Raw genomic sequence first — 26,214 nt, 5'->3', positions numbered from 1 at the left:
ACGAACTTTGCGCGTGCGTAGTGCGCGCACGTCGCGTCGACCCGAGGCGCTCTCGCGAGAAGAGCCGTGCAGGCTGGGAAAAATGGCGCCTCCCAGCCCCCGGGAGCCCAAGGCCCAGTCGGCCACTAGCGCGGCCAAACCCGACGGGGAGATGGTGCTACCGGGCTTCCCGGACGCGGACAGCTTCGTGAAGGTAAGTTTGCTGTGCCTCTGGGGCATCGGGAGCCGCCCGAAGTCGGCCAGAGGTAGGCCCGGATCCAGTCGGCGGCCGCCCAGCCGGCCGCACGCGCGCTGCTGTCGGCCCCGGGTAGGGATCGAGAGGCCGCTGTCCGAGCCGGGCACAGTCTTTCACTTCCCCTCCCGGGCGGTGATCGCACGCGAACACTGAGGGACGCCCCGCTTCCCAGGACCCTCGTTCTCACATTGAGCCCATGCAGCCTCGGGTGTGGAGAGCCGTGTCAGCGTCTTGGGAAGGGCTTCCTTGTCACCCTGATGTCCCCAGCCCTCGGGCCCTCGTCCCCGCCCGGGCCTGAGCCACCTGACCAACTCCCCAGAGGGGCTCGGCTGCTTTACGCCGCATGGGCATCCTCCTCTCCCGCGGCCGGGATGATCCTCCTTTCCTCTGATGCGGTGCAGTCCTATATAATCCCAGACCCTGGGTTTAATGTCACCTGTAACAGCTGCCACCAACTCAGCCTCCTCTGGGTGCCTTAGAACATTTACCATTGCCTCCTCGGAGGAACACAGAGAGGGTTCATCTAAATTATTTGTGTAATGCTTTTTAAACATGAACAAACAAAAGTCGGTTTAATTATGCCTCGTGCATAACTCTTACAAATCCACAAAACTAAAATAATTTGTAAATTAGCACCGTGTATTCCCCCAACCTCCACTCAGCTAGGTGGATCATCATTAGCAGATGTCATTATTAATTCATTTGTTTGGCTGGGATAGTTCCTGGACCACTAGCCATGGTCCTGATTGGGTGGCGTTCATGCTCACCAGCTACCATGTGTCCCACCTCCTTTCTCTCCCGCCCCCCCCCCCCCCAACTGGAACCATTCCTTACACAACTCACAGTGGTGTCGTTTGGCCTTCATGTTACCAACCATGATTTCTTTATGACAGCACTTCAGGTTTTTTTCTCATGATCGCACCACAATTAAAATAAAGAACCACTTGGCACTAACTGGCACATAAACACAAGTCCAGTCGTGGGCAGTGATGGTTATACTTTGGTCAGTGAAAGGATCTAGAGTGTTCTTACGTTTTAGATGCTTGCCTAAATGAAAACATGGAAGTCAATTCCCATAGAAAATTCATGGACCTGAATTTGAGTGGTAATAATGGTAGCACTTAGGTGCTTACCAAGCACTACCTTTTCTGATCTCATTAGCTCATTTAATCCTTACAACAGCGCTATGGGGCTCGCACTTTTATTATGCCTCTTTTTCAGAGGAGAAAACTAAGGTCCAGATAAATTAAACAACTTACCCAAGATCACAGCTGATAGGTAGCAGAGCCAAGATTCAAACCGAGGCCATTTGTTTTTTTAATGTTTGTTTATTTTTGAGAGAGTGAGAGCACAGGGGAGGGGCAGACAGAGAGGGAGACAGAGGATCCGAAGCAGGCTCTGCACTGACAGTAGGGAGCCCGACTCAGGGCTCGAACTCACGAACCGTGAGATCATGACCTGATCCTAAGTCAGACGCTTAACCGGCTGAGCCACCCAGGCGTCCCCAAACCCAGGCCATTTTGAATATTAGTCTTGTATGTATTTAGTCTTCCTCTCCCACTCTCCCAAGAATGTAAGCTCCAAAACTTGGTTCCTGAAGTAAAATCAGCACTAAATGAATATTTGTTGAATGTGTGAAGATGCATCGTCTAGCACAATGTATTGTATGTAGTAAATCTTGAGAAAAATGAGCTTTTTTAAAATAATTTTTTTTAACATTTTATTTATTTTTGAGACAGAGAGAGAGCATGAACGGGGGAGGGTCAGAGAGAGAGGGAGACACAGAATCCTAAACAGGCTCCAGGCTCTGAGCAGTCAGCACAGAGCCCGACGCAGGGCTCGAACCCACGGACCGTGAGATCATGACCTGAGCCGAAGTCGGATGCTTAACCGACCGAGCCACCCAGGCGCCCCTATTTTAACATTTATTTATTATTGAGAGAGAGAGAGAGACAGAGACAGAGAGAGAGACAGAGCGTGAGCATGAGAGGGGCAGAGAGAGAGGGAGACACCCAGTCTGAAGCAGGCTCCGGGCTCCGAGCTGTCAGCACAGAGCCCGACGCGGGGCTCGAACTCACGGACTGCGAGATCATGACCTGAGCTGAAGTCGGACGCTTAACTGACTGAGCCACCCAGGCGCCCTGAGAAAAATGAGCTTTTGAATGAATGGGGACCCGTGTTTAAAATATGCTTGTTATAATAAATAGATAGATAAAATGCTTGTTTTGGGGTGTGTGGGTGGCTTAGTCAGTTAAGTGTCTGACTCTTGATCTCGGCTCAGGTCATGATCTCACGGTTTATGGGATTGAGCCCCAGAACGGGCTCTGTGCTAACAGTGCAGAGCTTGCTTGGGATTCTCTCTCTCTCTCTCTCTCTCTGTCTCGCTCTGCCCCTCCCCCACTGCTTTGCATGCATGCACACACGCTGTCTCTCAAAATAAATGAATAAACTTTAAACAAAAAAAATGCTTTTTTTCTGGTTTTTGACAGTTTGCTCTTGGGTCAGTGGTGGCAGTCACCAAGGCATCTGGGGGCCTACCACAGTTTGGCGATGAGTATGATTTCTACCGAAGTTTTCCTGGTTTCCAGGCATTTTGTGAAACACAGGGAGACAGGCTGCTTCAGTGGTGAGTACTCTATTATTTTATTACAGTGAGAATAATGAATATAAAGAAGACGATAATTTTTCCTAGATTAGTTTGATCTTAATCATATTTTTCTGTGCTATCAAGACCTACAACATATAAAAATGAGACAGTGGGGGCACCTGGGCGGTTTAGTCGGTAAAACATGTGACTCTTGATCTTGGGGTTGTGAATTCCAGCCCCACGTTGGATGTAGAGATTACTTAAAAAAAATAAAACCCTTGGAGCGCCTAGGTGGCTCACTCAGTTAAGTGTCTGACTCTTCGTTTAGACTTAGGTCATGATCTCACTGATCACATGATCGAGCACCGTATTGGGCTCCACATTGACAGCATGAGGTCTGCTTGGGATTCTCTCTCTGCCCCTCCCCTACTCATGCACTCTCTCTCTCTCAAAATAAATAAATAAACTTAAAAAAAAATAGGGGTGCCTGGGTGGCTCGGTGGGTTGGGTGTCTGACTTCAGCTCAGATCATGATCTCACAGTTTGAGTTCAAGCCTTGTGTCGGGCTCTGTGTTGACAGCTCACAGCCTGGAGCCTACTTCAGATTTTGTGTCTCTCTCTGTCTCTTCTCCTCCCCCACTTGTGCTCGCTCTCTCTCTCTCTCTCTCTCTCAAAAATAAATAAACATTTTATGGGGCGCCTGGGTGGCGCAGTCAGTTAAGCGTCCGACTTCAGCCAGGTCACGATCTCGCGGTCCGTGAGTTCGAGCCCCGCGTCGGGCTCTGGGCTGATGGCTCGGAGCCTGGAGCCTGTTTCTGATTCTGTGTCTCCCTCTCTCTCTGCCCCTCCCCCGTTCATGCTCTGTCTCTCTCTGTCCCAAAAAAATAAATAAACGTTGAAAAAAAAAAAATTTAAAAAAAATAATAAATAAATAAATAAATAAATAAATAAACATTTAAAAAAATTTTTTTTTAGGGGCACTTGGGTGGCTCAGTTAAGCATCCAACTCTTGGTTTCAGCTCAGGTCGTAATCTTGCAGTTCATGAGTTCGAGCCCCACATCGGGCTCTACGCTGACAGTGCAGAACCCGCTTGGGATTCTCTCTCTCCCTCTCTCTCTGCCCCTCCCCTGCGTGCTCTCTCTGTCTCTCTCAAAATAAATAAATAAACAAAAAAATGTTTTAAATAAAATTTAAAAAAATTTTTTAACATTAAAAAAATAAATTTTTTTAAAGAGTGGATTTTTCTCATCTATTTCATTTTTTTATTATTTTGTTTAATGTTTATTTATTTTGAGGAAGAGTGTGTGCACATGCAGGGGACGGGCAGATGAGAGAGAGAGAGGGGATTTTGAGCAGGTTCCGCACTCCTATGAGCACAGAGCCTGACGTGGGGCTCGATCCTGCAAACCCATGAGACCATGACCTGAGCCAAAACCAAGAGTCAGAGGCTTCACTGACTGAGCCTCCCAGGTGCCCCAATTTTATTTATTTTAGAGAGAGAGTGAGCGGAGGAGAGGGGCAGAGGGAGAGAGAGAGTGAGAGAGAATCATAAGCAGACTCCATGCTCAGAGTGGACCCTGATGCAGGGCTCGATCCCACGACCTGGGATCATGACCTGAGCTGAAATCAAGAGTCAGGTGCTCAACTGACTAAGCCACCCAGGTCCCCCAAGACAGTGGATTTTGATTAGGGGAATGTTATTTGGTACCTTTTGAGTTTAACTTTTAAAAAACATTGACTCTTGCACTGTATGTGAATCTTTTTGAATAACATGGGACTTGAAAGCCTAGATCCAAGAGTCTCTCATACAGCTTGCTGGGACGTGAGGATTAGCTTTTTAATAAGAGTATGAGGACAGACAGTACACAAACAGTGTTTTTGTTTAACTGTCATGTGACAGAGTTAGAGAATCTCTTCTAGATTTCATGATAAAGCAATGAATGAGGAGTGTATTATTTACGTAGTATGATGCATTCTTTAGAATTTAAAGGAAGCTTTCAGTAATTTCTTCCATCCCTTTAATTGACAGGTGAGGAAAGTGAGTCTGAGTGAGATTTAGGGAATTGCCCAAGGCCACACAACTTTGCTATAAGGGTGCAAATACTATTAGTTTGATCACAAAGTATCGGGAACAGTCTAAGCCAAGCCTTTCAAGCTTTCTCTCAGACAGGGAACAAATGAATAAAGGTATACAAACTAACCTTGGTTTTCCTGTCCTTTTAGCATGAGCAGAGTAATGCAGTACCACGGGTGTCGAAGCAACATTAAGGACCGAAGTAAAGTGACAGAGTTGGAGGACAAGTTTGATTTGCTGGTCGATACCAACGACGTCATTCTGGAAAGAGTGGTGAGTGTTTCACCCTACTCTTAAGATAATTAACAAATGGGGGCACGTGGCTGGCTTGGTCTCAGGGTCATGAGTTGGAGCTCCATGTTGGGCATAGCGATTACTTAAAAATGAAATCTTTAAAAAAAAAAAAAGATAATTAACAAATGAGGAGCTTTTGTATTATTAAAATATGAAAAGAAACCCCAGCATCTGAGGAAATGAAAAGGAAGTTTAGCATTTCTTTTTTTTTTTAAAGTGTTTATTTATTTTGAGAGAGTGGGAGAGAGAGAGAGAGAGAGAGAGAGGATCCCACACAGGCTTTACACTCAGCACAGAGTCCAGCGTGGGGCTCGGTCTCACGACCATGAGATCATAACCTGAGTCGAAATCAAGAGTCAGATGCTTAACTAGCTGAGCCACCCAGACGCCCCAGAAATTTAGCAGAAGTTCCAATGACATTCCCTTCCTGACAGTTGGCCTTTTTTCCCCAAAGATAACACAGTTGTCTTCAAATAAGTTACTTCAACCTATCAGTGCTCAGTGGAGGCCTGTTAAGAAATCCACGTTCCAGGTTTGCAAGTCCTATTTGCATTGCGAGAGAAGAGGCTTCTGGGTACAGAGCCTAACCAAAATTGAGTCTTTTTTTTTTTCACTGTTATCTACTATCTGCTAAACAGCCTGATTTGCATGATTAGAAGGAGATGTGGATCATATGATCTGGCTTACTGTCTACTTAGGCCCAATTCTACAGCAGAGTTATTTACGGAAATACACAGAGATCGTCCAAAACAAATTGAACCCTCAACCATGTGACGGCCCTGCAGATATTTAAATCACACACTCCTGTCCTGTGAAGTCATCCCTCTCATAGTCTCAATGCCCACGGGTCCTTCAGCAGTTTCTCATATTTTATGATTTCAAGTCCGACCATGCTACCATTTGTCATCTGGATGCCCAGACTGATACCCTACGTCTACTTCAATGGGGCAGAATGGATCAAAACACCCTCCATTCTCCCTCTGAGTACCATCCTTCCTTATTTAATAGCTACCGTCTAGGGTCTTTTTGATTCTTTTTGTGGGCCAGATCACACTGTTTAATCATTTTTCAATTTTCAGTTCAACTGAGAGCTGTCAGGGGAACTGATCAAGGGTTGGGAGTGGTCAATTACTGCCCTGTCTTTGAGCAAATAATGTTTTAATTATTTGGGCTGACTTTCTTGTGTGTGTTTATATATGTTCCCACGCATGATTCTTTGAATATATTCCTTTTTTTTTAAGTTTATTTATTTATTTTGAAAGAGAGAGAGAGAGCAAGTGGGGGAGGGGCAGAGAGAGAGGGAGAAAGAGAATTCAAAGCAGGCTCCGCACTGTCAGCACGGAGCCCAGTGCAGGGCTGGAACTCACAAACCGCGAGTCCGTGACCTGTGCTGAAACCAAGAGTCAGACGCTTAACCGACTGATGCAGCCAGGCGCCCCTGAATGTATTTCTTAGGAATGTCAAATAATTAACCTGTTAACCCTGAACTGTTGTCTCTTGCCCCTAGGGTATTTTACTGGATGAAGCTTCAGGTGTGAATAAGAACCAACAGCCAGTCCTCCCTGCAGGATTACAGGTCCCCAAGACAATAGTGTCCAGCTGGAACCGCAAGGTGAGGGAGGCTTTTCAGATGGACTAGAGCTTCTAATGTCAGCTTTACAATAGGGCCCCTGGCCGTGCAAGTCTGCATTTCTGTTCTGATTCATTGGACACAGAACTGGCCACTGCCCAACTTGTTCTCGTGGACAGGCACAACCTAATTACCTCTTCTCTCCTTTGCACCCTGCAACCTAATCCACAACATACACTCTCAAATGAATGCTCTTGGAAGGCAGAAATGGGATTTATATTTCTCATCGATGAGTTGCGGCGTTATAAGCTATTTGTATTTGTTATCCTAGGCAGGAGAATATAGCAAAAAAACAAAATCTGAAACTTTCCGGTTGCTTCATGCCAAAAACATCGCCCGGCCTCAGCTTAAATTCCGAGAAAGGATCGACAACTCCAACACACCATTTCTTCCTAAGATCTTCATCAAGCCCAACGCTCAGAAACCCCTCCCTCAGGGTAAGTCGTACAGGCTCTGCCTAAAGAAAGCGGGAAAAGTCTCCCCCCGCCTCCCTGTCTTGGAAGGAGCCAGCTAACTCCTCCATAACTAGACAAGATGTGAATGTATTCACCCCTTTTGTGATGGCATTTTTGTTTTTGTTTTTAATGTTTCTTTTTGAGAGAGAGAGACAGAGTGCGAGTGGGGAGGATCAGAGAGGGTAGGAGACACAGAATCCGAAGCAGGCTCCAGGCTCCATGCTGTCAGAACAGAGCCCAATGTGGGGCTCGAACTCATGAACTGTGAGCCGAGGTTGGATGCTTAACTGACTGAGCCACCCAGACACCCTGGGATGACGTTTTTGTTGCTCCTTGGGTCTCTAGCACTCTCTAAAGAAAGGAGGGAACGCCCACAGGATCGTCCAGAGGACTTGGATGTCCCCCCTGCCCTGGCTGATTTCATCCATCAGCAGAGAACCCAGCAGGTGGAGCAGGACATGTGAGTATTTGCCTGTCGGGACTTTCTGCCCTGAGTGATTATTGCCTTTATGCCACATTCTCACTCGGCTTCACTCTTGTAAAATATATCCGTGTAAACAGAGAATCTGAGGCATGGGTGATTGTTATCACTATCCTAACAGTGGATCTCTTTGGTCAAACCTGCTGGTGTTCACAGAGGGCCTGCACAGGTGACATCTTGGGTAACCGTCACCAGTCCTCAGAGGTAGCACTCGCTCTCACCCCCGCCACCCCCTCCGAGAGATGCTGACTTCCCGCACAACCAGAACTCAAAACCTCCAGTTTTCTTAAAACTGTCCTTCCTCTAGGGGCGCCTGGGTGGCTTAGTCAGTTAAGCGTCCAACTTCGGCTTAGGCCATGATCTTATGGTTCATGGGTTCGAGCCCTGCGTCGGGCTCTGTGCTGACAGCTCAGAGCCTGGAGCCTGCTTCGGGTTCTGTGTCTCCCTCTCTCTGTGCCCCTCCCCTGCTCATGCCCTGTCTCTCTCTCTCTCAAAAAAATAAATGTTAAAAAAAAAAACCTGTCCTTCCTCTCTGACATTCTGCCTTTCTCACCAGGCATGAGATAGGCGCCCGCTAATAAAGTCAGTAGGGAGACAGCATTTTTCACTGGCAGTGTAAGCATCTGCAAAAAACTGCGTAGGGGTGCCTGGGCAGCCCAGTCGATTAAGCATCTGACTATTGATTTTTGCTCATGTCATGATCTCCCAGTTCATGGGTTCAAGCCCCGCACTACACTGACAGCACGGAGCCTGCTTTGGATTCTCTCTCTCTCTCTTCCTCTCTCTCTGCCCCTCCCCTGCTCACATACACACTCTCTGTTTCTCACTCTCTTGAAATAAATAAACTTTTAAAAATTAATTAAAATTTAAAAAAGAATAATTAACTGCTTAAAATAGACAAAGGGACCTTGCCTTCCGTATGAAAGAAAAAGGTGGTAATGACTTTGCTGGTGTTGGTCTTTTTCTCACATACAGCTGGAGTCTGCCCTAGCGGCATGCTCTCGGCCCCAGCTCTGCACCATGAGGCCACAGGCAGGTGCAAAGGAATAAAGGTGATGACTCATGGCCCTGCCCTCAAGGAACTCAGAGATTTAGGGTTTTTATGCAAGTAGATGACAGAAAAACAAAAAATAGAGCCTTTAGCATATGACCAATTGAGATACCTGCCCCATTCCCTCTCTCTCTCCACAGGTTTGTGTTTTCTCCCCCCAAACCACAAGGAATTCTACATTGCACATTTTTTTATCATCCACAGTGGCAGTCATTCAGTGTTTTGAAATAAGAGTTCAGGTTTTTATAAATGAGATTTTTTTTTTTTAAGTTTATTTTGAGACACAGAGAACGCAAGCAGGGGAGGGGCAGAGAGTGGGGAGAGAGAGGGGGAGGGAGAGAGGGCGAGGGAGGGAGAGAAAGGGAAAGAGAGAGAGGAGAGAGAGAGAATCCCAAGTAGATTCCACACTATCAGCGCAGAGCCCAGTGTGGAGCTCGAACCCATGAACCTTGAGATCATGATCTGAGCCAAAATTAAGAGTTGGACGCTTAACCGACTGAGCCACCCAGGTGCCCCATGAATCAGTAGATTTTTAATTAATCACATTATAAGGGTGAACCAGTATGACATGATCTTTTTTTTTTTTTATGCCCTTGAATTCTCAGTGAAATAATGGTGCTTTTTATAGAGAGAAGATATTTTCACAGTGTTCTTTGCTCATTTGTCTTTACAAATTGGATTAAAGCAGTTGTTCTTCCTTGAATCACAAAACTCCTCAAAAGGACTTTTCTTTTTGTTTTGTTTATTCAGGTTCGCACATCCTTATCAGTATGAACTAGATCACTTCACTCCACCAGATTCAGTCCTTCAAAAGCCAGAACCCCAGGTTAGCATCCAAACTGAGTTTATGGATGATGGCCAGGTAGCCCAGGAAAAATCCAATCAATGCAATCTTGGCTTTCTTTAAATATCTTTTAAAGTAGAAGGTTGCAACTTTGAGTCATTTCTTGAACTCCTAATTCATTTTGTGCTTTAGCGAAGGATGATTCGTAATGTTCCTCTCTCTTCCTACCTGTGCGTTCGTGCTCCAGTTATATAGGCCTGTGGGAGAAACACCCTGCCATTTTGTATCCTCCCTGGATGAACTGGTGGAGCTCAATGAGAAGCTCTTGACTTGTCAGGAGTTTGCGGTAGACTTAGAGGTAAGTTGTGAATGACCTTGAGTGAAATTTTACATCCTCTATGAGCGCACCTACTTGAGGAGTATAAAATTAATACCAACAGATCTATTTTTTGGCAAAGACCAATCAGCCTTGTAACTTTTATAGCTGGCCTCCTAAAATGCGTAAAGGAAAGCCTAGCGAAATCATTTTTCCCTGTTCTCCCCTCTTTCCGGGTTTTAGCACCACTCCTACAGGAGCTTCCTGGGGCTGACCTGCCTGATGCAGATCTCCACCCGAACAGAAGACTTCATTGTCGACACCCTGGAGCTCCGAAGTGACATGTACATTCTCAATGAGAGCCTCACAGACCCCGCCATCGTTAAGGTCAGCCAGCCTTTTCCAGCCCTGGCGCATGAGCGCAGGATTTAAGTGCTTTCGTTTTACCGTTTCATTATTTCAACATAGACCTGGTGACGTGGAGAGAAATCATTGTAATTTCCTGCACTCGGATCCCCCACGCTAAACTGCTTTTGTTTCTAAGCCCCAATTAGAACAGCCTGAGATACAGCTTACAGCTCGTTACCACCCGGGGCGACGGTACATCATGTTAAGGATTCCCGCAGTGAGCCCATGCCATCAGGATCCTGCGGACTTAATGACTATCCTTGAAGCTAGTGGAGCTGTTTTCTCAGAATCACTGGCTGTTAGCAGTTTCAGACTTGAAGAGTGTGCCATTAGGAGTGTAGAAGGCTGTCGGTCCAAATTAAAAGAAGCGTTTAAAACTGAACGCATCTGAATCTGCCTTCTGGCTTCTAATTCCAGAGTTATAATCCCCTAGAGGTAGAGTGTGTTTCGGGGCACAAGTGGCCTCGTGCACATTGTACCCCCTGACTCCGGCTTTGTTTTCAGGTCTTCCACGGTGCTGATTCAGACATAGAATGGCTACAGAAAGACTTCGGGTTGTATGTAGTGAACATGTTCGATACCCATCAGGCAGCACGCCTTCTTAACCTGGGCAGGCACTCGCTGGACCATCTGCTGAAACTCTACTGCAACGTGGAATCCAACAAACAGTTTCAGCTGGCTGATTGGAGGATACGGTCAGTTTGTGCTTCACGAGGAAATGCTGATGGCGCAGGAAGCATGGGTGCCCATCAGCGTCTCGTCCCCGCAGACCTTTGTTCAGACTGTGACGTTAGCCAAACCTTGAGTTGAATGTCGCTGGTCTTTCTTCCAGCTGTTTCCAACACAGCTGGAAGTTTTAGGGTGACCACGTGGAGTGTGTGTAGGGCTATCACACCATGCTTCTCGGGAATAGAGGTTGGAAGAGGTGTGCCGTGTTCGTGTCTGTATCCCTGCCAATCTCTCGTTTGAAACTCAGATCTCTGCAGTCGGGATGGGTGCGTGCGTGCGTGTGTGCGTGCGTGCGTGCGTGTGTGTGGTGAATTCCCAGAGGTCTGAAAGAATTCTAAGGTATGTAGGTGATCGCACCTTATAATGAGTATTTACTAGAGTGTGAGATTTTGGTGGAGTCCTGCCACACTTTCCGGGGTTTGGGCTCAGCTCGATCACTGTCAGGTGGCCGGCTTCCTGAGTTTGCAGCTGTTGTTTGCAGCCTCCTCCCATGAGCTTTCCTCCAGTTGTGCACACCAGAACTTCCAAAGAGGATCTAACAAAGCCCAGATAGAAGATGAAAACTGACAAAGCCTGAAAGCCACTACCTGTTATTTAACCCTTGCCATGTGCCAAGCACTGAGCTAAGAGCTTCGGGGATGTTGTGCTGGGTGGTCCCCACAGCAGCCTGTGAGGTGCCAGCCTTCATTTCCCAGGTGAGGAAAGTGAGCCCAGTGACTTGTCCGAGGACAGGTGTTGAGAGCTAAGATTCAAACTCGGGATCCCAGGGTCTCTATTTTCAACCACATCGTTACCTGCTGCCCTTTCTCCCCAACCGTGGAGACAGTGGCTTGTCCTGTTAAGATGGAGGAAATGTCGCCATAACTGGAGTATTGGCTGTGATACTAAAAGGAGCCAAAGTCTTATTAGCACCCTCAGAGCACATAGCTTACATTGCCACACCCGGGGCAGAAACCAGCAAAATTATTGCCTCTGTTGCAATTCTAGACCTCTGCCTGAGGAAATGCTCAACTACGCCCGAGATGACACCCATTACCTGCTTTACATTTATGATAAAATGAGGCTAGAGCTGTGGGAGCGAGGCAACCAGCAGCCCGTGCAGCTGCAGGTGGTGTGGCAGCGGAGCAGGGACATCTGCCTCAAGGTACAGTGTCACCGGTCACGGCCACCCTGTCTCGGGCCGGGTCCTCGTGCTTTGCTTTGTTCTTTACACAGAGGAAAAGAGCCAAACGTCTTCAAGAGCCCAGGGCACAATTCTGATTCCCATTGATCCTGAATGTTCTGTAATACATTGCAGAAATTCATCAAACCTATCTTCACGGACGAATCCTACCTCGAACTGTATAGGAAGCAGAAGAAGCATCTCAACACACAGCAGCTGACAGCCTTTCAGCTGCTGTTTGCCTGGAGGGATAAAACAGCTCGTAGGGAAGATGAAAGTTACGGGTAAGGGATTAGACGTTCTTTTAATATCTGCTCCTAGACTGAGCAGCTCGGGTGACAAGGAAATAATGGGCTTTTTTCTTTTCACCCTGAAAGTCTGTTACGTTTTCCCCTCCCGGGTTGTAGCCTTTTAATGGGGCTCGCTGGCTGAATTTAACGTGCTACCACTGTGTGTTTTGTTCCAGATACGTCCTGCCAAACCACATGATGCTAAAGATAGCTGAAGAACTGCCCAAGTGAGTCTGAGAACTGATAAATATGTTGACTTTCTCAACAGAGAAACTTTATCCTTCAAAAATCAGCCTCTCTGATAGTTATTACCCCAGTGCTGTTGACTCAGAGAAAATGAGTGCTCTAAGGAAGTTCACGAGTCCAAGGATTCAGAATTTCCTCCCTTGGACTGCCCAGTAGGAACTAAAGCTTCTGAACTGCAGCCGTTTTCAATGGTTACGCCTCAGATCGGATCCGCTGTGAGTCTGAGCCTCCAGTACCCACTCTGAAGGGAGGAAAGTGTCACAGATGCTCTCCTCTGTAATTTGGAATCTTGGGGTTTTGAATGCTTTATGATGTTCATTGAAGCATACGCAGAGAATCCAAATTCGTGATCTCTTGTTGACCCCGTTGCAGTGCAGCGGCTCGGCAGGGCTGTGGTGCCCCTCTCCAGCTCTCCCTGTTAGCCGGAGGCAGGCTGCAGGGGCCACCTCCTCCAAGCTTGCCGCAGCAGAGAGCACATGCGGAAGCGGCTGGCCCCGACTGCCCCCCGCTAGGAGCTCGTCTCCCTGGTCTTCCCCTCAGCCGTAGCGCTCGGGCTTCCCTGATCACCGTGCTTGTCTGGAAGCCTCGGAGGGCCGTGTCCCGGAGTGATGAGCTTGTCCTTCCTTGTCTTCAGGGAACCCCAGGGCATCATAGCTTGCTGCAACCCTGTTCCACCCCTCGTACGGCAGCAGATCAATGAGATGCACCTCTTGATCCAGCAGGCTCGGGAGATGCCCCTGCTGAAGGTAAGAAGCTTTGCTGCCAAAGGTTCTCAGCTCACCAGGCTCTGTCTGCTGGCACCTGTGGTCTTCTCCATACATGATCTGGTCTCCGTGCTAAAGAGAAACCCCAGGAGGGGCGCCTGGGTGGCTCAGGCAGTTAAGTGTCCACCTTCGGCTCAGGTCATGATCTCTCGGCCTGTGAGTTCAAGCCCCGCGTCGGGCTCTATGCTGACAGCTCGGAGCTTGGAGCCTGCTTCAGATTCTGTGTCTCCCTCTCTCTCTGTCCCTCCCCCGCTCACACTCTGCCCCCCCCAAAATAAATAAAAATTAAAAAAAAATTTTTTTTAACCCCAAGAAAATAATAGGGGCTAGGAAAGCCAGTAGACATGTCTCCTTGATGACAGTGAAAAGCTAAAGCTCATCTTTGTTATTTTATGATCCTGTCTTCAATAAGTCGACAGCAAGTAATGTCTAATGACTGGGCCAGTTAGCTGTTGTTGGGAGGCAGTTAACCTGGTGGAATAAAATGGATTGGGGGTCACAGCGCCCGGCTGGCTCGGAGGGGCGTGCGACTCTCGATCTCAGGGTTGTGAGTTTGAGCCCCACATTGGGTGTAGCGATTACTTAAATAAATAAACTTAAAAAAAAAAATGGATTGAGGGTCTCAGTCCAGGGAGCATGTTTTGGAAGCCTGGCAGGGGTCCAAGATGTGAAATGATAATGTCTTGTGAGTTTGGTGGTCCCAGAAATGGAAGGAAAGGAACACGAACAAGAAGCGCCATCAGAAGAAAGGTCGATGGGAATTAGTAACAGACGGTGAAAGCGACTGCCATTTTCTTTGAGTACCGGGCGAAGTACCCCGGCGTGTTCTCAGACTGTGGATTTGGGGATAGTGGAAGTGGAGTCTAGGACAACTCACTCCAAATATAAAGCCTAGGTGACTGGGAAAATAGGAGGAATTCAGGAAGAGCTGATTTTGTGAAGGAGATGCCAAACTTTCGACAAACTCAGGCGAAGGCAGGCTAGCCAGCCAAAAGTCCGGTTACCTGCATCTCCACGCACGTGGCGCCCGGGTGTGGGCACAGTGGCGGATGTGTGTGTGTGTGTGTGTGTGTGTGTGTGTGTGTGTGTGCGCGCACATGCCTGTGTCGATGCTACAGCATGTTCAGATAGATTTACGTGTCTTGGTTTATATTTGGGGGGGGAGCAGGTTTTTTTTAATCTTTATTTTTGAGAGAGAGAGAGAGACAGAACGTGAACAGAGGAGGGGCAGAGAGAGAGGGAGACACAGAATCTGAAGCAGGCTCCAGGCTCCGAGCTAGGAGGGGACAATTTTTAACGGTGTTGCCTCAGTAGTAACATTGGCATATGGTAAAACCGTATTTGTAATTTTTTTGAAAGATTATTGACCCAGAAAGACTTAAAATCAGTTCCTTTAGGATGTGTAAAGATATACACATCTCAGTCCTCGTGTTAAAGTTTCCTTTGTTGGCTCTACAGCTTGTCCAGGGAAAGAGAGACCCTGGTCTCTAGACAAGAATCTCTTTCAAGCTCTTGCAAATCTGCTGCGTCGTCCCTTGCCATGAGAAAGGCTTTCATTCTTTCGTTCCACAGATAATTACCGAGTACCAACTGATCGTATCGCCAGGCGCTGTAAGGGATGAAGGACGAAAGAAAATCTCTGGGCTCGTGAACGACAGTCTAGTGAAGGGCACAGTTTATGCCAGGGAAACACGCGCGGGCGCCCCACTGGTGTACCTTTGCTCAGATGCTTTTTATTTTTCCTCCTCAGTCTGAAGTGGCAACCGGCGTGAAAAAGACCAGCCCGCTGCCCAGTCCCGAGGTATGGTCCTGCATCTGTCCTCTCTTTCCAGTGGGCGGGCGGGGGGGGGGGGGACACCAGTCAGAGCCGCTGCGGGACAAACCTCCCTGTCCGAGGCAGCCCCCGGCACAGTAGCGAAAAGCTGCTGCGTGCTTGCAAGGCTTTCATGAGGCCTGTCGGTTTCTTTCTGACGCAGAGATTGGAGAATGTTCTCTTTGGACCCCACGACTGCTCCCACGCCCCTTCAGATGGCTACCCTGTCGTCGCAAGCGACGGTAACGTAGAGGCCTCTGGAATGTCCTGGAAACTGCCTTGCACGCTGTCCGCTAGGCTTTGACCTTACTGGCTTCCATCCCTGTAGGGCCCGTGCCCGTGCAGAAACAGGCGAGCCTCTTCCCTGACCAAAGAGAAGAGGACGCCCCTCCAGAGACCAAATGCCTGATCGCTACCGCTGTCATCACGTTATTTAACGTGAGTAGTGGGACTCGCCGGTGAGGTGATGTAGACCGGCAGGGATTTGTTGGCTTTACCAGACAGGCTATGTGCCTGGAGCGTCGCATCCACTGTGGACGCTGATGCCAGAAGTAAAACCCAGGCCAGAGGGGACAGGCGTGGAGACAGATCTGCTAAGCAGTCTGTGAGAGATGGGCGGAGGATTGTCTCCTGAGCTCTGTGTGAAGAGGTCCTCGAGGAAGGGTTAACACCTTGACGAGAGCGCTAACGCCTGGCGGGGAGGAGGGCGTGGGCCGCGGTGATCCGTAAGCAGGACCTTCCCGACGGTGGAGGCGGCTCGGCCTGAGTCCCGGACGGGGCCGGCTGAGCACTCGTGAGCGTGACGCGCTGCTCGTTGAGCCCCAGCACGCCCCGGTGCCATCCGCGTGTGCTCTGGATGCAAAAGAGGCGGCTTTGAAACGCATTTCTCTATGCTGGCCGATTAAGGAAAGCGAAGGGCAGGATATGAGGGCACTGGGAAGCGGGGAGATACGTGTTTCCCATCCCAAAGAGGGGCTGAGTCGTGGTAGGTCGTGACCCCGTCCAGTATGGGACCGAGCGTGGCCAACCTGGGTCAGGCCATGTTCCCGGAATACGCACTGGGTTGTGACGGAGCCTGTCCCGGTCTGTCCTCCCTAGTGGGTGTTTCTGCCAGTACTGGAATTTCAGGCTGTTTGCAAAGGGAGGATGAACGGTATGGTTGTTGGTCAAGATAGGTAGATACCAAAATGACCGGGATGAAGGGAAAATACACAGGTAAGACTGAATACTGCCAACAACAGAGGTGGTAGAGGAAAAATTCAGAATTTCTGGAAAGAAAGAGAAGCAAGTGTCTGATCCGTTTGGACAAAGACGAGGATCGAGCTTAGCAGGTGTTCACGTGAGAAGCAGCTGGGCGGTTCCGTAGGTTCCAGAATCACCCCAGAGCGCGAGGCCACAGCCAGGAAGACAAAATGCCGCCTGCGAGACGTGGTGCCTGAGAGTTAACTTTCTCACTTAATCACATAAACTTAGATTGGGTCTGGCTTCAGTAACTCGTGACCAGAGAAATCTAGGCGCTTTAACTGAGTCATCAAGGTGACTCAGCAGCTACAAATCCGAGCGTGAACTTGGGGCCGTGTGAACAGGGAAGCACTGTACTTAACAGACTGTCGTGTCTCTGTGCCCTGGGTGGCAAGACTGCTACCACAGAGCACGCGGAAGGATAGCATGCATGCTGAACCCGGTTGGAAGCAACACCCTGGTGCAGAATTGTCCTGATTCCCCGCAAAAGTGTGTAATTTTTTTCATTTGTGAGTGTCCGGTTACAACCTCGAGTTCTAGAGCCAGATGGACCTAAGTTTAAAGTCCTCATTGTGCCGCTGTTAGCCGTCGGGGTCTGGAAGACCTAGCCTCTCTGTGCCTCAGTTTCCTCATCTGTAAGATGGGGAGAATAATACCACATACTTTAATAGTCTGTAAGGACACAGTGAGAGTTCATTGGTTTAATAAATAGATGTTAAGTACACCCCACTGTGTGCTATTACAGGCTATTACAGTGCTTTATGCAGACGAGAGCCCTAAAAAATTAGCCAGTATTCTTATTACTGTTACGATTATGCCGTTGCTTGTATCGTATTGCCACAAAATGATGATGGTGATGAGTTGATCGTTTTCTGTTTGTCCCTGCAGGAACCTAGTGCTGAAGAGAGTGGAAAGGGCCCACTAACAGTTGCACAGAAGAAAGCCCAGAACATAATGGAGTCCTTTGAAAATCCATTTAGGATGGTAAGTAAGCGTTGTGCATCTAGTTGAGGGCTGACGGAACAGGCAGAGGTTTCTGCCACTGTAGGGGCCTTTTGCCTGGAAAAGAGGCCGACAGCCCAGGAAAGAGGGAGCCCCTGAATCCAGTGTGTCCATTGTCCCTGGTGTCCAGGTTGGGATGGAGTCGGGATCTTCTCAGATGAAACCAGCAAAGATACCTCGCTCAAATGCTAGTGAGCTATGGCTCGGCTGATGCTCTGAACGAGGCCTCCCATGCTGACACCAACCGAAACCCCCCGTCCAGTTCCTGACCGCCTTTAACACGACTGTTTCCGTCCCTCCAGTTTTTGCCTTCTCTCGAACGCCGCGCTCACGTTTCTCAGGCAGCGAAGTTTGATCCGTCATCAAAAATCTATGAAGTAAGTGGACTCACCATCCTTTCCAAGAGTGACTTTCTAGGAAAAGGAGACTTCTTAATTATCTGAACTAGCTCTTGTCTTAAGCCCATCTTGAACCTCCTGAATACAGAAAACGCTTTATATATAAATACATATAAGCATAGCTTCTAGAGAGAGGGGCGAGAACTTTATTCTGACTTTCAGAAGCATTTGGGAACCTTTTAAGAAAGAGGCTTTTGGGGTTTTTTTTAATGTTTTTTGTTTTGTTTTGTTTTTGTTTTTTAATTTGAGACAGAGAGAGACAGAGCGTGAGCAGGGGAGGGGCAGAGAGAGAGGGAGACACAGAGTCTGAAGCAGGCTCCAGGCTCTGAGCCGTCAGCCCAGAGCCCAACGCGGGGCTCGAACTCACGGACGGTGAGATCGTGACCTGAGTCAAAGTTGGACGCTTAACCGACTGAGCCACCCAGGTGCCCTGAGGCTTTTGGTTTTAATTGAAGTTTAATTTATATGTCACAAAGTGCACAGATGTTAGGTGTACAGCTTGATGCCTTTTTTTCCTTTTTTTTTCCTTTTTTTTTAAATTTACATCCAAGTTAGTTAGCATATAGTACAATGATTTCAGGGTAGATTCCTCAATGCCCCTGACCCATTTAGCCCATCCCCCCCACACACACCCCCTCCAGTAACCCTCTGTTTGTTCTCCATATTTAAGAGTCTCTTATGTTTTGTCCCCCTCCCCGTTTCTATATTATTTTTGTTTCCCTTCCCTTATGTTCATCTGTTTTGTCTCTTAAAGTCCTCATATGAGTGAAGTCATATGATATTTGTCTTTCTCTGACTAATTTCGCTTAGCATAATACCCTCCAGTTCCATCCACATAGTTGCAAACGGCAAGATGTCATTCTTTCTGATTGCCGAGTAATACTCCATTGTATATATATACCACATCTTCTTTATCCATTCATCCGTCGATAGACATTTGGGCTCTTTCCATCCTTTGGCTATTGTCAACAGCACTGCTATAAACATGGGGGTGCATGTGTCCCTTCGAAAGAGCACACCTGTATCCCTTGGATAAATACTTAGTAGTGCGATTGCTGGGTCGTAGGGTAGTTCTATTTTTAATTTTTTGAGGAACCTCCATACTGTTTCCCAGAATGGCTGCACCAGTTTGCATTCCCACCAACAATGCAAAAGAGATCCTCTCTCTCTGCATCCTCGCCAACATCTGTTGTTGCCTGAGTTGTTAACGTTAGCCATTCTGACAGGGGTGAGGTGGTATCTCACTGTGGCTTTGATTTGTCTTTCCCTGATGATGAGTGAAGTTGAGCATTTTTTCATGTGTCGGTTGGCCATCTGGATGTCTTCTTTGGAGAAGTGTCTATTAATATCTTGCCCATTTCTTCACTGGATTATTTGTTTTTTGGGTGTTGAGTTTGATAAGTTCTTTGTAGATCAGCTTGATGCATTTTTATATATGAATATTACTTTAAGGCTCTTATAGATGACAGCTTAAATTTAAAACACTCTGTCTTCTGTTGTTTGGTTTGTTTTTAATAGCATAATGAGGAATAAGGAAATACCTTCCCTGGAGCCCCATGAGATGTTCCTGGGAGCCAGCGTTGTTAATTGTCTGTTAAAAGCCTTCTTCCTTCCTGCAGGAAGTTCCTGCTCCAGTCAGATGGACGGCCTGGCTCCGTCTGCCTCCCACTCTTTCGTTAGGCACCAAGGGTCAGGCCAGAAACCTGACAGGCCCCTGCCCTGTCGCTGGTGGTTAGCCTCCTGCCTTTAGAAATGGGGAGTCAGGTGGATCTTATGCCTTCTCCCCCACTTACCCCACCAGTTGTGGCCCATTCGGCAACTGTACGTCCCTTACCGTGCTTCTGTCTAATGTCAGCGACATGCGTCCTGACCCGCAGGCAAATGTTCATATAGAAGCAAACGGCCCTGAGAAGTCCTGCCTTGAATCCCAGCTCCACCATTTGCTAACCGTGTGCCCTCAGACGAGTTATTTAGCTTCTCTGAACCTATTTCCCATCTCAAAGTGGGGGTGATGATAACGCCTTTGTCCCGGGGATTATTAGAAGGGATTGAATGAGACAACGGACGGGAAAGCATCCGGCTCAGTGCCTGCAATACAGTTGCCCTTTGTCCTTCTTGATAAAGATTTTATAAATAAAATGGATTTTTTTTTGTGTGTGTGTGTCATCAGATTTGGAACTTCTGACTTAGAACGTGTGTAGTTGTTAGGTTAGCATGTCCGGTATCACCCCATTAAAAAAATACAGCGTTCCTAGGTGGCTGAGTTTCGGAGCATTTTTGTCTTGTTTGTTTTCATTGTAGATCAGCAACCATTGGAAGCTGGCGAGCCAGGTGCAGGTACGCAAAGAATCTAAAGAAATTGCCAAGGAGAAGGCAGCGGAACAAACAGGTAGCGCTCACTTCCTTGTAAGTCAGCCCGTCAGTGTGTCTGTCAAAGAACAGGCCTTGGACATCATTCTGTTTGTTCAACAAAGTGCCCGTATGGCAGCAAACAGAACGGCACGGCCCCTGCCTGCGGGGCTTGCCTTTTCCTGGGGGACAGTGGACAGCCTGCCGTGAACGTTTGTCCTTTCAGATGGCCAGAGACACTTCCGCGGGGAGAGGGGTAGGAGGTGCTTGGGGGCGGGCACGGGGGAGTGGTGGCTGCTTCCGTGTGGCGTTTGGTGAAGGCAGTCTAATCAATGTGACACTGAGCAAAGACGGGCTGCTTCCAGGGGAAGCCCCATAAGTCCAAGGCCCCGAGGCGGTCGCTTGTCGGGCGCGCACAGAGAGAGGCCGGGAAGCCAGCACGGCTGAGGGGAGGAGAGCAGGAAGGGCTGTTGTGAGGACACGGCTTGTACTCCCAGCGGACTGGGAAGCTCTGGAGGGTCTGAGCGGAGCAGTGACCTGCACTGATCTTCAGGGGCCACGGAGGGCCCAGTGGAGAGGGCAGGAGTGGGAGCCCAGGTAGGAGACAGGGTGGTAACCCAGGTGAGGGGTCGCTGGCTCGGAAGGCACGGTAGCAGAGCTGGGGACGAGCGGCTGGAAGCTGACGTTTCCGGTGGTGACACTGACAGCACTTCATGACGAGTCGGGTGAGGCACGTGAGAGGAGGAAGGGAGCCGTGGACGCCAGAAGGTTTGGGCCTGAGTGATTAGAAAGACGAGGGTGGCCAGCAACAGAGTAAGAGCGCACAGGGCGCCGATTTGGGTTTCGTTCTGGTCCTCGATGTGCCGTGGTTGAGGTCCATCCGAAACGTCCTCAGGGAGGAGTCACGTAGGTGGTGGACGTCTGGCTTGGGCTCTCAGGAGAGGGGCAGGTGGGCCGTCAGATTGAGAGTGTGGGGAGAGCGGCCGGGCCTGAGCCTCAAGGCAGCCGTTCTTCCGAGCCTGGGGGAGAGGGGTCGGAGCGGGAGGCTGGGGAGCAGGGAGGGCGCCCCGGCTGTGGCGGCCCCGGCAGCCGGGGCAGCCAGGTGAGGAAGGAGGCTTGGTTGCCGGAGGCGGCAGCTCCACAGACAGTGCTCTCTCTTGCAGCCGCCCGGGACCAGGCCAGGGAAGAGTACAAAGCAACAGCGGAACAGGCCGTGTCCGTCCGACAGCAGGCTGCCGTACGTGTGGGCCCTTCTTTCTTTTAGGAAACCCGATGCCCCTGGTTGTGGCCAGGATTTTCCTCGAATGGCAGGAGGGCTTGCCCTGTGGTTCAAATTAAATGCTATGTCTTCCCCGTCCATTTTGGCTCCTCAGTTAGTGCCTGCCTTATTTCCCCTCGAAAAAGTTTATACCGTAATTCCTCTTAGATGATTTCCTCTGTTGAATTTACGCTCAACAGACCGTACCCCTGACTCTAGTAGTAGATAAGGTGCTGAAGCTTCTAACAGCCAAGCCTGTTTACCGTCCTGCTCTGCCCTAGTATGTATTTCGTTCTCCACCCCGCCAGAGCCCTCCAGAGCGCATAGCCCATCTTTCCTCAGTGACCTGCCGTCATTCTCCAGCGAGGGATTTGTTCCACGTGGCCCTAGCCCTGCCCAGACTCACGGCCCGCACTCCCCTTCCAGTTGCCAGCACAGCGGCGGAGTCCCTAGTGGGACCGTCCGTCTGTCTCACCCACCCCCGTGCTTGCTTCCCTCTACAGCTAGAAAGCGCCGCCAAGAAGAGAGAGCGAACGACAAGTGACCCGAGGACCACAGAGCAGAAACAAGAGAAGAAACGACTCAAAACTTCTAAGAAGCCAAAAGTCCCAGATCTGCCAGAAAAAGATTTTACCCCTTACGACTACAGCAAGTCGGATTTCAAGGCTTTTGCTGGTGAGGCCGGGACTGGTGCCCTTTAAGGAATGTCTGGCCGCCTTAAGGGGGAGGAACTGTAGCGCGAAGGAAGAAAGCGTGCCCTAGGCACCGACTAAGCCCGAGAAGGACAAGGCACCGGCGCCCTAGGAGCCTGCGGCGCCCGGACAGAAAGCGCCGCCCTCCTGTGCTGGGCCTTACTTGCCGGGGCCTCTCTGGTAGCTGAGCGAGATGGCACGCGTGGTCTTTCCTCACTGTAGCTTGTGCCCAGAAACACATTTTCTCAGACACACAAACATGGTAAGGAGTTTACTGAAGAAACCTGACGCCCGTGAGGTGCTCTGCGGTTCCTTGGCCCGTCAGAGTCCGTCTACGTTGGAGGGGCTACAGGCGGCATTCCTGACTCTAGAGCAGCCTCCTTGGCACCACATCCCTTTGAAGAGAGAGAAGGTAGCGCAGGATTGTCACCTCAGAGCCCAAGTTCCCGACAGTGGCATCTGACCAGCACGCAGACCAGAACGGGTTTCCTCGGTGGAAAAAGAGCCAGTGCTATAGCCACCTGCCCTGAGCTGAGAATAGATCTGTGAGAAACGAGTGTTCGGGCTGTCCTTCTGTACTGGGAGCGTGACACGTGGAAATGTGTCAGCCATCGGCCCACCTCGTAAAGGGGTCAGCAGGCTGACAGCCCCACCCTTCCTGAACACCAGGCACCCACCCAGGAGTCCGCCCGTTGGGTGTACTGACTCCTGTACGTGATCACAGGCGTCTCTCTTCTCTTACCTTCCAGGAAACAGCAAATCGAAACCTTCTTCCCAGTTTGATCCAAATAAGCAGATGCCATCTGGCAAGGTAAGACATGTATTTGACACCGAAAACTAGTAAGATTGTATATGTCAGCTATATTTTGATTGAAAATTAAAAAACAAAACACAAGATACAGCTAATAAAAAAAAAGAAAAAAGGAAAGACAGGGCACCTGGGTGGCTCAGTCGGTTAAGCATGCGACTCTTGACTTCAGCTTGGGTCGTGATCCCAGGGTCGTGGGATCGAGCCCCATGTCAGGCTCCGCATTGAGCGTGGAGCCTGCTTAAGATTCCCTCCCTCTCTTTCTGCCTGCCTCCCTCTGCCCCTCTCCCCCACTTACACACACTCTCTCTAAAATAAAAAAATTTTTACATGAAAAATAGAAATCTGCTTGAGAATTCTCACGTGCTCGTGGTGCTTTTTTTTTTTTTTTTCCTCTTCCACTGCTGGGAAGAGGGCCCAGCTTAGGAATCATCAGTCATCTTCCTTTGCATATCTTTGCCCTCACCTCATCCCTTCCCAAGTCCGGACAATACCCGTCAGCTCTTCCAGCAATAAAAAGAAAAAGAAAAAAAAAAAACAGCTTTTTTTAAAGAGGCCGTAAAGGCTGGCATGCGGTTTGCTACCATGGGAATCACAGCCGCAGGCCACAGACACTCCTTTCTGTGCCGGCACAAGCCTGCATTCGCCCCCGTGGGTGTCGGTGCCAGTCGGAGCCAAAAATGGCCGAAAATTTGCACTCGGAGGCTGAGGCCCGTGTGGAGCCCTCCTGTCCCTTTAGTAGCTCATCCGGACGGCCTTTTCTTCAGAGCACCCAGAAACGTCCAGTGGAGAGAAAACCAGTCACACCGGCGGCGCTGGTGTCTCGGGAGGGCCTTCTGAGCTGTTTCCTGTGTCTCCAGCAGTCAGGTTATCACTCAGCCGAAGTGATTTTTTTTTTTTTCTTTTTATCTTTTCAGAAATGCGCCATACCCAAAAAACTTAAACAGTCGGTGGGAAACAAAAGCATGTCCTTTCCAAGCGGAAAGCCAGACAGGTATGTGGCCAAGGCCGGCGTGGCCCCGCAAACCCAGCAGCGGCTCAGAGGTCTCAGCTGGAAAGACCCAGAGAGCCTCACTGGAGCAGATCCCTCCCGGTCACTCTAGGAAAGCCGAGCTGGGAGGAGGGGAAGGGACTGCCGAGTGCTGTTACTGTGTCCCAGACTCAGATTCCTGTCACTCACCACCTATATCGCCACACAGCTGCCTCGGGGTCACCTCCGAGCAAATAGGCTTGGAATTTTCCTAGATCAGCCTAATTCTGAGGAATGGGGGGGAAAAATCAGTGAAGTAAGTGTGGGTTGTCATTTAAGAAAATTTTAGTTAAGAACCTGAAACGCTTATCCTCAGGACAGACCCTGAAACCAGAGGACTCACCCCTGGGGGCTGGCCTGATGAGGGAATCTGCCTTTAGATCTTAGCCAGCACAGCCACCCTCGTTGGGCCCCAGGGCACTGCCCCAGCCCGCTCTCGTCTGCCAGGGTGGGGGGGCACCCTACCACCAAGCTCAGTTGTCCAGGAGCACCGCCCCCCCCCCCAACAAACCAGGCTCCCCCAGTTGTGCATTAAGGTTTGCAAGGTTTTATGAACAGCTGGGAGCAGCTCTCCAGCCAAACTGGAAGAAGTAACTCTTGTTTTCATATTGTCTCCGCAGAGGTCTCAGGCACAGCTGGCCAAAGAGATAGCGCTGGAAGAGACCCCTGGAATTCCCCAGCGGACCGGAAGCACCAGACGGTGGTGCTGGTTTTGTACAGACTCATTTTTAAACCATTAAAAATAATTCTTACTGGAAGAAAGTGGGTTCCTGACTTTTCCTTTGCTGCCACCACAGTTCCGGCAGGAGAGGACAGATCCCACCCTGTTCAGATCACCGTCTCCGGCTGTCTGTGGGTAAGCGTGCCCTTGAGGACACTGTGATTTCTGGAGAAGTCCAGAATCATTCCTGAGAGAGAACACAGGAGAATCTCCTATGACTCAGAAAAGGGCAGCACCCACAAAACACAGAGCACCCTGTTCATGGAGCATCGACTCTCCATTTTAAGAGGGTTCCATGAGCCGTGCTCCCTCCTTCACATGCCTTCCATTCATGCCAGTGAAAGCCAAATGGTAAAGACCCCATGGGGCCGGGGCGGGGTGGGGGGGGTGGGGGGTGAGGGGGCGGGGTGGAGCAGGGGTGGGGGGCGGCTGGTACAGCTTTAGAGCCAACTGTGGCCTCTAGAGGGCCCGGTCTCTTCCCTGTACCTGTCTCCCCCCCCCCTTTTTTTTTAACTTCCCCAATTAAAAAAGTAATAGCATGTTCACTGTAGGAAATGAGGAAAAGAGAACAATTATACCGTCTGTAATCCTACCACACAGAGATAAGCTTTCACGCTTTGGTAGAAAGGCTTTCTACTATGTGTGTGTTCATTTCCAAACTTGGATTTATGCTTCTGCAGTTTCTCACCTTTAAAGTTTCTATCTTTTCTCATTCCAAAATTCATTCTAGTTAAGCACCATTATTGAACATGTATATTTGCATTTTTATGTTCTTAATAATGGAGCATTGAACTTCTTCAGAATTCCGTTTGATTTTAATATCGAGATGGGATATTAAGCCAAGAAGGCACAAAATATACCATCATTTTTGTTTTCACAACTACTTAAACAAAGAACATATTTTCATAGAAATTTTCCCAGAGATCATCGAGAGGGCTGGCTGTGTGCGACCCCCGGAGGAGCCGTGAAGCCAAAGCAGGTGCACTGCCAGGGAGCAGCCAGTCAGGCAGAACAGCGAAGAACAGCCCAGGCCCCAAATGGGCTGATGTTTAGCCTAGTCAGGACTGGAACGGTCGCAACCAACAGAAAAGCCAAACTGTCGGTGGCTTAGCAAAGCAGATGTTTTTTTCCTCTCTCCTCAGTCCTAGTTAGTCCAGAGCTAGTGGGACAACTTTGCAGTCCTCCCTCTGGCACTTAAGTGTGGCGCTGCCGTTCTCAACAGGAACATAGGGCTTCCACCGCATGGGTTACGGGGACCTGCCGTGGCTCCATCCATCACATCTGCATTCCATTCAGCTGGAAGGAGTGGGAGATGCCCACCCACCTCCCTTCACGTGGAAGTTGCCCGTTTCCACTTCCCATTGGCCGGCCTATAGTCACATGCCACAGCAAGG

The 26,214-nt window shown here is 49.2% G+C and overlaps 1 protein-coding gene across 3 annotated transcripts; it reads left to right on the top strand.

Annotated features, from left to right (window-relative positions):
- The first annotated feature begins 34 nt into the window (after nucleotides 1–34).
- EXOSC10 (exosome component 10) lies at nucleotides 35–24,857 on the top strand. Of its 3 annotated transcripts, none has more exons than XM_003989487.5 (25): nucleotides 35–193; nucleotides 2,725–2,861; nucleotides 5,047–5,170; nucleotides 6,699–6,803; nucleotides 7,093–7,258; nucleotides 7,622–7,736; nucleotides 9,559–9,634; nucleotides 9,840–9,950; nucleotides 10,152–10,295; nucleotides 10,821–11,011; nucleotides 12,033–12,189; nucleotides 12,343–12,491; nucleotides 12,674–12,724; nucleotides 13,378–13,489; nucleotides 15,258–15,308; nucleotides 15,484–15,562; nucleotides 15,649–15,758; nucleotides 17,451–17,546; nucleotides 17,867–17,941; nucleotides 20,264–20,351; nucleotides 21,475–21,548; nucleotides 22,073–22,244; nucleotides 23,011–23,072; nucleotides 23,987–24,063; nucleotides 24,720–24,857. In XM_003989487.5, the coding sequence occupies exons 1-25, from the start codon at nucleotides 83–85 to the stop codon at nucleotides 24,748–24,750; spliced, it is 2,664 nt and encodes an 887-aa protein (XP_003989536.2). In that variant the 5' UTR covers nucleotides 35–82; the 3' UTR covers nucleotides 24,751–24,857. The 3 variants fall into 3 exon arrangements, with proteins under 3 accessions (XP_003989536.2, XP_019691710.2, XP_019691711.2); XM_019836151.3 differs by having other exon boundaries at nucleotides 24,112–24,754; XM_019836152.2 differs by lacking the exon at nucleotides 2,725–2,861 and having other exon boundaries at nucleotides 54–193; nucleotides 24,112–24,754.
- Nucleotides 24,858–26,214: the final 1,357 nt, after the last annotated feature.

This window comes from Felis catus, chromosome C1 (genome assembly GCF_018350175.1).
Source record: "Felis catus isolate Fca126 chromosome C1, F.catus_Fca126_mat1.0, whole genome shotgun sequence".
In the NCBI taxonomy this organism is placed as follows: Eukaryota; Metazoa; Chordata; class Mammalia; order Carnivora; family Felidae; genus Felis; species Felis catus.
Note: the sequence above shows the minus strand (reverse complement) of the source record. Positions and strands in the feature narration are given on the sequence as shown.